The 13,128-nt window shown below is 31.7% G+C and overlaps 1 protein-coding gene across 2 annotated transcripts in view; it reads right to left on the minus strand.

Moving 5' to 3' along the window:
- Positions 1 to 208: 208 nt before the first annotated feature.
- LOC140445292 (D-2-hydroxyglutarate dehydrogenase, mitochondrial-like) overlaps positions 209 to 13,128 on the minus strand; it is a 210,977-nt gene continuing 198,057 nt past the window's right edge. For both annotated transcript variants that reach the window (XM_072537230.1, XM_072537231.1), the window contains 3 exons: positions 11,190 to 11,476; positions 6,182 to 6,347; positions 209 to 1,020 (listed from right to left, as the gene is read on the minus strand). In XM_072537230.1, coding sequence (XP_072393331.1) covers positions 767 to 1,020; positions 6,182 to 6,347; positions 11,190 to 11,476 — 707 coding nt within the window. In that variant the 3' untranslated portion in view covers positions 209 to 766. The remainder of the gene's footprint in view (positions 1,021 to 6,181; positions 6,348 to 11,189; positions 11,477 to 13,128) is intronic.

Below are 13,128 nucleotides of genomic sequence, written 5' to 3' on the forward strand. Positions count from 1 at the left end.
TAGAATGTAGTAGGGACAATTTGCATTCTTCAACTACATACCACCCTATATTTTGCGCTAACAATGTTTTGTTTTCATTCCATCAATATTAAAATGACAATTACACAACAAATTTTCTACTCGAATATCACTTTATTCAGTGATACACGAACGTCCATTCCATTTTTTTTTTAAATGTTTACAATTTCCACATAAATAATCAACTACAAAACATTTAAAATATATTTATTTATTTTTTATAATCAACTTATATACATATAATATCATTAACAAGGAAGATGTTTTCAATTTTCACAGCCTCTTAATATAGTTCTTTTAATATAAGTTTATTTAAGCTATTAATAACGAGGAGTAGGAATTGTTGTGTTGTATGTTTCTGACAATAATTATGTCAAAATATTCCTAAGCTTAGTGAATCGACTATAGACATTTGTCAAGAGCGCTTTCCTGTAGAATACTAGAAAATAACTATTTTCTAGTATTCTGCAGGAATTGCAGAAACTATTGACAAATAACTTTCTATAACCAGATTATAGAAAACATTTTTTGGCATCATTTTGGTACCAGTAATTCTTACTGTCATAAATTTTATGACAGTAATTGACGATACAATAGATATTTGTATCAGTGATTGAATATTTCTTGACTTCTTTCATTAAGCCAAATAAAACTTTTACCTAATGCTGAATCATTCCCATTTTTGTTATATTTAAATCAAATACTCCAGCCAGCCTACACCAACTAATCATAAATAAAAAATCAGTAATTATGGAGGCAACACTTTGTACGGATTAAGTATACCGTTCGGATCCATTAAAACCTTTAATTGTTTCATTAGAGCTATTGCCTCATTGGTTTTAGAGTAATGGATATATTTCGGTTTTCTGAATCCAACGCCATGCTCAGCACTTACACTGCCCTTATATTTGGCTGTCACTTCGTAAATGTAGGGCTCAATTCGCTCTAGAACTTCTTTTGTAAATTCATGTACTGAAATATTAAGATGAATGTTTCCGTCACCTACAAAAAAAAAAGAAATTGTAGATAATGCCTGTAAATGTTTATTAATTTTTAACTGTGAACTAGATTATTTAATAAATAGTGTCTTTCAAAAAAGAATCTCAAAAAGTTTGTAACTATTTTCATAAAGTTTGATTCAAAATTCAAGTTATCACGATATGATCATAAATTGGGAATAGGACTTTGAAAAACGGGCCTTTACCATTAATAATGACGAAAGAAACACGGTACGGCAAAAATTTGAATTAAAGCACGTAGGAAAAAAAAACATTTGGCAGTTAGTTAAATAGTTATAAATAGTGTAAATAATACTAAATTTAATAAGATACCAATATGTTAAAAAGTAAATGCAAATAATACTGTTCTTGTTCTGTACCGCAATTCAGTAATTATCGTTCGGAAGCAATAAGTATGTACTTTTATTCCTCAAGATAAAAATGTACAATGTCGTTAGGCTCGTGAATTAAAAATTGGGAAATCAATAACAAGTGGTATGATCACAACCATTTTTTATCTATAATTTTTATTTTTAAGTAAATTTTCTGAACATAATTGCAATATTTATTATACAGTGTGTTCGTAAAGTGTGGAAATAGTCTATTATCTCATGACTTAATTATTTTCAGAGTTAAAGCTCTAACAGGTCAATTTTTATTTTTGTTTTTTAACTTTTTTGAAAAAAAGAAATAACTTTTAACCCCACTATCTTAGCAGATGTGACGTCATCGATGTGTTTTAAACAGAAAGGGCATATTTTTATTTAAAAAATTAAAAGCCCATATTTTTCTGAGTACAACCGAACCAGACAAATCACATTGAAACTTCAGTATACATAGTGTAAAGAAAACCAGTGATCGTATTTCTTAAAATTCAATTCAAAATTTATTTTACGAAGAAAATTATTAAAGAAGTCATAAATGTTCGAATGGAGTGGCCTATTGTTGTACGATACAGAAGGTAGATTGTTTATCTATTATGGATAACCAATTCCAATCAAATGATAATGACTTTGTAATGTACTGTGTAGATCAACAATACAATAAAATAAAGTGGTAACGACTATGCTCAGTATATTGCAAATTTTAAGTAGGCTGTGAAGACATGTCAAATTGCTTAGCAACCAGAGAGTAGGTTCATAGTTACCATTGGATATGTCAATATTAAATTGATTTGTTGTGTCACATCGATGTAGTAGTGCAGTTGTATCTTTTTGAGAAATATTACCGTAATGGAAATTATTTGAAATTACGATGGTTCTGTCAAAAAAACAGCGAATAGCTTTTGTTTTGTTTTGATGATCTTACGTTACGACGATCGTAAAAGAAGTATTGCGGAAGTAAGCGATATCTTACATGAAAAATATCCTGACCGAGTACCAATAAGTAAAGCAAAATATTGCATAAATTTAATTATATTGGCAATGTTAGAGATAATCTCAAGAGTGGCAGACCCACTGTTTCCGACGACAATCAATTAAATGTATTACTTGAAATTGAAGAAAATCCTCATTCTTCAATTATACCTTTATCAACTAACAATTAGATCTGTTGTGGTGCTGTTCATAAAATTCTAAAAAAGGCCAAATTACATCCATATAAAATTAAACATACATGAACTCAATGAAGAAATAATGGATTTGAATAGAATATCTTGTTTTTCGACGAGGCCACTTTTTGTTTAAATGGTACCGTTAATAGTCAAAAGTGTCGTTATTGGGCAACAGAAAATCCCAATTGAACAATGGAAGTTTATACCCAATATCCCCAAAAAGTAAATGTATGGGCTGGATTGTTAGGAATACCATGGCAGGAACTTATTTTTTGACGGTACTGTGATGGGTGAAAGGTATTTAGAGATGTTGCAAACCTGCGTAGTTCTATTCTTAACCGCAACATTTCCAGATATCAATAATCCTAGTCAAATAGATCCGACCATTTGGATTCACCGGGATGAAGCAAGTCCACATTATGATGTAGTGGTTACCCAATCGCTAAATTGGACGACGTGGCCACATTGACTGGTCTACTAGATCGCCAGATTAAAATCCCATGGACTTTTCTATGTGGGATTATTGGAAAAGTAAGGTATACGTGAACCGACCTATCATCTTGGTAGACCTCAAACAGAGAATTCGTACTGAAATGCAACAAATTACACCAATGATATTGTCAAACTTAACTCAAGAATTCATTGGACTTCTTGGATACTGTCAATTAAGCCAAGGAGCTCAATTCGAGCATTTGTTGTAATTATGTTATTTGTTTGTCTTTAATATAAAATGACTTCTTTAATAATTTTATTTCTAAAATAAATTTTTAATTAAATTTTAAGAAATACGAGCACTGGTTTCCTTTACACTCTGTATACTGAAGTTTGAATGTGATGAATTTGGTACGGTTGTACTCAGGAAAATAATAGCTTTAAATTTTTTAAATAAAAATATGCTCTTTCTTTTATAAAAATTATCGATGACGTCACATCTGCTAAGGTAGAGGGGGTAAAAGCTTTTTTTTCAAAAAGTTTAAAAAATAAAAAAAATCGACCTACTATAGCTTTAACTCTGAAAATAATTAAGTCATAAAATAATAGACCGTTTGCACACTTTATGAACGCACTGTATATGTACTTTATATAATATATTTACACTAATAGAGATCTTAATTGAAATTTCTATTAAAGCTGTAACATTGAAAAAGAAAATTTCAAGGAAAGGTGTTGTTCCCTCTCAATGCCTTCCTGAAGAAAAACATGAAAGAAAAATGAATAAAAAATTGGTAAATGCTAGACTAAGGCGTAATAAAACAAGGGAATTATTACAACGTCTCGCCTTCTGTTAAAGGTCTTACTGTGTTGCCTTCATATTTAAAAATATTCAGAAGACGAACTTTAATGCCTTTATTTTTCATTAATAAGCAAACTTAAAAATAATAAAAGGTAATAAATACATGTTTAACGTGATACGGCTATGACAGCTTGGTTAGTTTTCCTATGTGCACGATCAGCTGAGCACTAAGATCCTTATAGAGACTACGTCTCAGAACTGGCAACTCCAGTTTGGAAATTTTAACGTCCTCTAAAATTATCAGCAACAATGTAATATGAAATCAATGTAATAACATTTAAAGGGTTTTTACCCGTATATTTAGTGGCTTTACACATGTATACTTAGTAGCAGCACTGATGATGGAATAGTCATTCCGAAAATGTTCTGTGTTGTAGCCCGATAGGATTGTTAAATAAATATACCTTTTTTAATTATATTATAAAGCCATTGCATTGATAGCAACTGATAGCAACTGATAGTTGTAGCGATAGCAACTGATAGTTGCTATCAACAAGTCCTCACAGATACTTCGTCTAAGGACTACCAACCCCAGTAGGGGTTTACCCACATATTTAGTGGCTTCAGACATGTACATCCAGATAGCACTTATGATGGAATAGTTATTCCGAAAACGTTCTGTGACGTAGCCCGAGAGGGTTTTTATTATTATACGTTTAATAAAGGAATTTATTAAATAAAATTGTTTTGATAACTTGAAACTTTAACTTTCGAAACGTATGATTAAATGTTACATATGGTCGGTTATCTTATATGTTCTCGAAGCATGCACCTTGAAAATATCCACTATTAACCGCTTAGAGACTTTTGAAATGTGGGTGTCTGGACAAACAATAAAAATATTGTGGACGGCGAAGCAAGCAAACGAAGAAGTTCTTGGAAAATAGCATATCTTGGATATATGATGCGAGGACAGTAGTATAATATTGGAAGGATGCAGGGAAATTGGTAGAAAACAGGCCTTGTGATTGAAGAATATCGGAGAATGGACCAGAATACGGAGTGTAAACAATTGTTCAGCATAGCACAAGACAAAGAGAGAGTTGCCATGTCAATCGCCAACGTCAAGGGAACTTAATAAGACATGTCAATAAGAACAAAGTTGACACTTCATTATATTTTTCCAATTTGAAAAACTGAATATCGTGCAGGGATAGTTTTTTATTTGGTTGGTACAAAAAAAACTTGACCAAATAAAACTTGGTTATGTTTGAAAGTCTATTAGGCCTCTTCACATTTAATTAGAACAGTAGAAAAGTGAGTTTAAATCTGGTCGTATATGTCATAAAAACTAAAGTTTTGGATATTAAAAAGGTGGATACACAATTGGTGCTGCCTTCGCTAGTAAGAAAATTTAAGTAAGAAAATCGACTAAGAAAGTATTTTCATCAGTTTTTTGGAACTCCAACAGAAATTTTATTCGTGGATTATCACCAAAAGGCTCAAGACATTTGAGTATTAATTATTAGAGTCCTAAGACTTCGTAGAAGTATTACCAAAGGCCATAATAGACTTTGTTAAAAAGGTTGGACTGAAAGGACAACTTTAACCTAAGGATGAGCCAAAATAGAACTTTTTGGTCGAATGGAAGTGTGGTTAAGCGCCCACTCATATTAAACCTAACCTAACTTAACCTCCAAACTGTTAAACAATAAACCCAGATTATTTGTTATTTAAAAATTCGTGGAAAAATTAGGTTTACGTAGGAAAATATTTTCATCAACCCTCTCATACATCTCTCTCATACAACTCATCTTGTCGTAACATCATCCCTATTCGCCAGATTTAGCTCGCTCCGACTTTTCATATCTCAAAAAATTCTGGTTTTAATCTAACGAATAAGCAATTGTAGTTGTGGAAGCATATGTTGACAATCTTTCAGACTCTCACTTCAGGAATGGCATCCATAAATTATAAGATTACTAGATCAAGTGCATTAAAGCTCAGGAAGATTATATCAAAAGGGTTGGTAACAAAAGGTGTGTCAAACCATAAAACCATGTTTTTCGTATCGAACAACAAAACTTACTGAACCAACTAAGACATTTTTTGTCTATCACTGCCAGGTACAAGTGTTTTTTCTCCAATTAAAAAAAAACGATCTGCAAATACTAAAATACCTCGTCCCTAGATTACTGTCCCAATAATAAAACAGTCCTTAAATTTTGTTTCCCTATAACTTAAGCAGATCAATAACGACAGCATGAAACTAGTCCTTAACTGGTAGAAACTTAAAACAGTAGGAAATGGACCAGATCTAAGATTGTTGATATACCTTGTTAGTACAATTTTGTACTTACCGCAAAAGTAGATACTTACCAACGTGTCCGTAGCCACATACTCTAAAGGATAGATCCCCGAGTCTTTCCCTCATGATGGGAACTAGCGAGTAAAAGTGTTCCGTGGGAAGGGAAATGTCGTACTTAAACACATACCCATCTCTTGTAAGCGATTCTGTGATTCTCTCCCTCAAATCCCATATGGACTAAAACAGATTTAGACTTAGATTATATTTAATTTACCTGTTGTTATTGATTTATTACGGTATTTTATGATTCATCCATATTTTTAAAGAGATGGGAAGAATGTACAACCATTAAAAGTATGAATTTCTACAGATGGTACTTAAAGCCAATATGTTGTAGAAAAAAAAACTAGAAATATAAAATATATCAAGATTTCGTGATTAAGATAAGCGTATAGTATTATACTAAACGTGGTTTAAAACCACGTTTAGTATTTACATGTCTTTATTAACCACACTGTCTCTATTGGATGCTGTTAGAAGTTGGCGATCCTTACCACTATCCACTAAAGCGTAGTATGCAAAGGATAACTTATATTATCTCCCCTCTTAAGGTTTAAATACAATTTGGTCCTACCTATTATTGACAATAATCTAAGACAAGGAAAGAGACGGAACAGGTAACGCTCATTTAATAAATCTTCGCAAAGTGAGTCCGGTTTCGATGTGACCGGCATATTTTGGTGCCTTATTTTAGTACCCATTACTACCTCTGCAGGATTACGCGGTCTACTGATTTTTCAGTAGATCTACTGATTTCAACTTCAATTTACTGATCTACTGAAACACTACATCGATCTACTAAAAAATCTGTAATGATAAAATCATGTTTAAAAAGTGATCATTATATCAGTATCCAATTATAAATTTTGGAAAAAATCCATTTATTGATTATATATATATATATATATATATATATATATATATATATCCATTATTCTCAATCTACTAAAGAAATAAAATATGATATGGCAACTTCTCTGGTGCCGGTTTAGGCATCAGTCAATTCTATACGATTACGTGTCCACTCTCTTTCCTTCTGACAATAATGAACTAATCTAACCGAACATAGCTATGAATTTATAGTTTCAATATGAATATATTTAATTATTTTGCAGCGAATACATACTGTTCTAAATATTAGGGTTTTTTTTTTAACAAACCTAGCACAATTTTACAAAAAAAAAACGACTAAGCTCTGACATTTTTTGGTGTAGGCATTTGTTTAATGGCTTTTAAACTTATAACAAAACAAATTCATTATACTTAATTTGCCTATTATCACTAGCTACATTAGATATTTCATTACTGTTATAAACCTAACAATATTTCTTTAACAAAATTTGTTAAAATTTTTATACTTATAACAATGCGTACATTGTTTTCCCATGGGAGGACAGGCATTAAAAGCATGTGATCTTCCGCATCTGCCACATTCTTGCTACTGGTTTGATCTCTGATAATTTGTTTTTTATTGACTATTAAACTGATATTTGTTTTGACATATGTTTAAGTTTCATTTTTGGCATCACCTATTGATAATTAAATCTGTGGAACAAATTCTTCCTCACATCTTTCAATCAACAAATCATAACTATGTTTTTCTGTTTTTGTTTGTTCTGTTTAAATTACTTTGTACTCATTTCTGGGTTTGTAGGTTCACTTTATCAAATATCACTGCGCTATGTTATGATTGTCATTAATCAATTAATAAATGATATAAATATATGATGCTAATTAATTGAAACCACGTCTCTACATGTCTTTATTACCATCTCTACCGGAAGCTGTCATAAGCTGGCGATCCTTATGCGACCCACTTTAAATTAGAGAAGAGTTTACAGAGGCCTAATTAGGTTTTTATTTTAAGCCATAATCAAACAGCTCTTGGAATGGAGCTCTTCGTTGGTTTGCTTGACGTTTACCATGATGAGGTGACTAAAGAAATTACCAAATCAAATTATATAATAGCCGTAATTGACGATGAAACTATAGATATCGCTACCGTATATCAGTTAGTCATTATATTACGATATATTGCCTCCAATAAGCTAGTAGAAAGATTTTGGAAATGTAAATCCTCTATTACAGAATGCTATTACAATAGCAAATTGTATTTCAAATGAAATTAATCCTTTAATCAGTGATGTGCCAAATAAGTTAACAGCGCAAAGTTATGATGGAGCGTCAGTAATGAGCGGAGGTGTAAATGGGGTACAAAAAATAATTAAAAATAAATATCCATTTGCAAACTATGAACATTGCCATGCACATCAGATGAATCTGATAATGAGCAGTGCGGCTTCAATTAACGCATCCGGATTTTTTTCGCCTATTTAACTGGAATTTGTTTTTTTACTACATCAATGAACAAAGGTATTGGATGAGAGAGTTCATAAACGAGTCAATACAGTTTATGAATACCGAAATGAGCTGATACAAGTCATGGATATTTTAGAGAATGACAAAAGTATTAAATTGAATTCAACCATTGATCAAACCGTTGAATATAAACTTTGATTACAGAATAAAGATTTTATATTTTGGTTAACCGTTTTTTATAAAATCATGCCACATGTAGAAATAATTTTTAAGCAACTCCCATTAAAACTATACAATATCTGCAAACATTTGAAAAGACAATGCAAAAAATTCGTGATGAAATGGATACAGTTATTGACCAACTAGATTCGGAGCAAGTAGAAACCGATGAACCTTTTCCTCAGAAAAGACGCAACTCGATGAAAGAAGAAAAGCTAAGTGCATTGAGAATTTTATCAGCTGATAAAGTGTTTCTCAACAACATTGAAGACTTTAATAATAAACGAGTTATTGACCGTTTTGCTAGTAAAACAGACCGAAGACTAGATTTGAAATATGTTTCAACAGTGAAAATTTTCATTTTAATAAAAACTTTTGAACTGCCATAAATTACTGCTTGATGCGAGAGAAGTTTTTATTATTGTTTATGATTTAAAAATACTAAGTGCGCACGTTAACCATAAAATGTTGAGTATTTTGTATGTCTTGTTCTTGTTGTCGGTTTGTTATGACACAATATCGTTATTCCTTGCCTTATTTTCATAATTCTTTATCCATGCGGTCATCTAATTATACATTAATGTTAATTTTAATGAAAGTGTGCCAAAAAAATAAAAAAAATCCTTTTTCATCGAGTACCCGGTAAATTTATCTATTTGTGCACTGCCTCTTTTATTAGTCACTAGCTGCCACTGATTATAGGTAGCAAGAGATCATATTTGAAGTCCTTGACAGCTTCATATCAATATGGCAGCTTTCTTCATTAAACAATGAAAGATTGTTTTGTTTACGGTCTTGATGTGAGTGTGGTGCAAAGGTTGCTGACAAGGGACAACTCATTAAAATTTGAATAAACTAGTCAGGAGGCAAATTATGAAATGTCTACATCAGGATCCAGACTAGCCTTTTCACGAAGTTAAGGCACCAAGAATGTCAGTTTTAAAGAAAAGTCAACCAAACTTCATACAGCATTAAGTTAATTAAACAGTCAACCAACTGCACAAAATAAAGTAAGTAAGGTACAAAGAGATTGTTTTCGATGAGAAAGATACCATGTATTGCAAAATACTGGAAACGAATTTCAAGTAAAAGTAAGATTCGCTCATTTATTTAACGTAGACGGAAATCCAGATGAGCTCTTTATCTCCAGCACTAAGTAGCTTGTTGTCTGTTGCATTATTTCTATAGAACCGCAGGATCGGGATCATGAAGGAGCTGTTAGGTCAAGTGGTTAGGCATCTTAGCCCTACGAACCATTTCGTCAGCTTGACACAAAGGTACATAATTCCAAGTAGGTTCATGTATTTCTAGTTCTACTTGTTCTTGCGATATTTACACCTGCTTTGTGGACTACCAAAAAGCATTTGATACAGTTCAACACCAAAAAATGATGGATACTCTAACAAAAGTCCAAATGGATGATAAAGATCGGCGTATAATACAAAATTTATACTGGAACCAATCAGCCACAATAAGAACGAATTTTGGAGGTGAACCAACGGAAATGATCCAGATTCTAAGAGGCGTTAGACAAGGTTGTATACTTTCACCTATATTATTTAATCTATATTCAGAGGAAATATTTAGTGAAGCCTTGGAAAAATGCGAACATGGAATACTTCTAAATGGAGAACGCCTAAACAACATCCGTTATGCAGACGACACCGTTATTTTTGCAGACAGTTTGAACAGTTTACAGCAACTAATAAACAAAGTAAATGAAGTAAGTGAAAGATTTGGACTTCAAGTAAATATAACAAAAACTAAATTTATGATCATTAGCAAAAATAAAGTCAGAGACGCTCAACTACTTATCAATAATACACCAGTGGACCGAGTAAAACAGTATAACTATCTTGGAACAACAGTAAATGAACAATGGGATCACTCACAGGAAATAAAATGTAGAATAGAGAAGGCTAGGAGTGCATTCAATAACATGGCCAAACTCTTTAAAAGCCACAATCTTAATCTGGAGATAAAAGTAAGGCTCCTACGATGTTATATCTTCTCAATATTGTATTACGGAGTTGAATCCTGGACACTAACTGAAGCAATGAAGAAAAAACTTGAAGCCTTCGAGATGTGGCTGTATAGGCGAATTCTAAGGATATCATGGACAGACAAGATAACCAACGAGACCGTATTACGAAGAGTGGGCAAAGAAAGAGAGGTGATGTATACCATTAAAAGGAGAAAGTTGGAATATCTCGGACATATAATGAGAAACAGCACTAAATACAGATTACTGAAGGTAATCCTACAGGGTAAAGTATTCGGAAAGCGAGGAATTGGGAGAAGGAGAATATCATGGTTGAAGAACCTGAGGAAATGGTTCTCCACAACAACAACGAATCAATTTAAAGCATCAGTCAATAAAATAATTATAGCCAGAATGATTGCCAATATTCGGAACGAATAGGCACTGAAAGAAGAAGACTTGTTCTACCCTAGATATCCATCTTTCTAAATTAAACTTACCTTCATTTTATTTACTTCATTAGTGGTTGTTCCGTTCATTACTAACCCCTCTTCCATTATATTTTCTAAGAAGTTGTTCATTTTTTCTTCGTCGTGTTCAGCATTACTACCGTGGGTTTCGATCAACATGTGAAAAGGATAAGGTTCAAATGGTGGTTTAACATTCAGATGAGTGGTTACCAGATCTAAGCTTAAGTCGTCTATTAGTTCACATGATGCCAGGATTTCTCCCAATTCTTGTCGGGCTTTTCTGAGAGTTTTCAGAACATCTTCAAAAGTATTTAAACCTAAAAAATGTATTAAACATAAAGTAAGATTAGAGGAATATATCTTTATTTCACAAAAGCATTAATGCATTGATGAAGTTTTACAGAGAACAGAATAAGGTATGACAAACAATGCTGAAATTAAACAGTATTTAAGAAACTCTTGCATTAGCTTACTTCAACAACAACAATGTAAGTACAAACGCAATTTTCATAGAAATCACCATTCTCTTAAAAAACAAAACGATTTGCTAAAATTAATTAAATAAAAAATCGATAGAGATTCTCTAGTACTTAGCCAGGCTGATAAGAGAAATTGTGTTGTAATCGTAAAACAAATGCAATACATAGAGAAAGTAGAATCTTTCCATTTCGATAACAGTTTTGTAAATTTTGGAAAAAAATCCAGTTAACAAATTTATTATTAAAACAAAAGCAATGGTTAAATTGTTTAATGATGATACTATTACTAAATTTAACAACACAAAAGTTAACTGTATCTAATCATAGAACACCTAGGTTATATGGACTTCCTAAAATCCATAAACATTATTGTCCCATAAGGTCTGTTGTAAGTTTCTATAACACTCCAGTTTATTTCCAACATAATTCAGTTTATCACTAATTTTAAACTTTAGTTTTTCATTACAAATTTTTTAGAGCTAATAGAACGTTTAAATAACATTAAAATAGAAGGTAGTTTTTATTTAGTTTCTTTTGATGTTTCCAATTTGTTTACTTCTGTACCAAGAGATGAAACTTTACCTTTAGTACACAACCTTTTAAACAATTGCAACATATCAGTAAAAGACAAAGATGCCATCTTAACTATGCTTAAATTTTGTCTTGATCAGGACTTCCTCCAATTTAATCAAAAAATACATAAACAACCAACAGGTTTAGCGATGGGTTCTCCATTATTACCTTTTTTTACTGATATTTTCTTAGATAGCTTATAACAGAAATTTGTCAACAACAACAACAAAATAGTTTTTTGGTTAAGATATGTTGATGATTATATAGCTCTCATACAGGCAACCCAAGATGATGCCTTACAGATTCTAGATGATCTTAATAACCTCTATCCTAACATCTCTTTTACATTGGAACCAGAATTTGACAATAGGTTGAACTTCTTGGATATGACTATATCTCGTAAAAAAGATTCTCTAGAGTACAATATTTACAGAAAACCTACTCAAACAGATCATGTTATACATGAAACATCTAATCATCTAACCCTACATAAAATGGCTGCTTTTAACAGTTACATTATAGGCTTCTCAAATGTCCACTTTCTAATGAGAACTTTAACTTAAAACTTGATACTCTCAAGCAAATTACTTTCAATAATGGTTATGATCCCAACATCATCCATAAGCTTCTAAATAGAGCAAAAGTTAAAATTGCAGAAAAGCTTGCATATTCATTACAATGTTTTCTTCAACCTAATACTTCAAACAACATCAGATATTTCTCCTTTATTTATATCAGCAACATTTCCAAAAAAATATCAAAACTTACTTCTACAATTGAAGACATCAAAATTTCCTTCACACAACACTTTAGGTTCCTTTTTAATTAACACCAAAGATAGTATGAACACTCTTGACAAAAGTGGTATTTATAAATTAAAATGTAATGAGTGTGATGCCTCTTGTGTAGGTAGAACC

This window comes from Diabrotica undecimpunctata, chromosome 7, assembly GCF_040954645.1.
Source record: "Diabrotica undecimpunctata isolate CICGRU chromosome 7, icDiaUnde3, whole genome shotgun sequence".
NCBI lineage: Eukaryota > Metazoa > Arthropoda > Insecta > Coleoptera > Chrysomelidae > Diabrotica > Diabrotica undecimpunctata.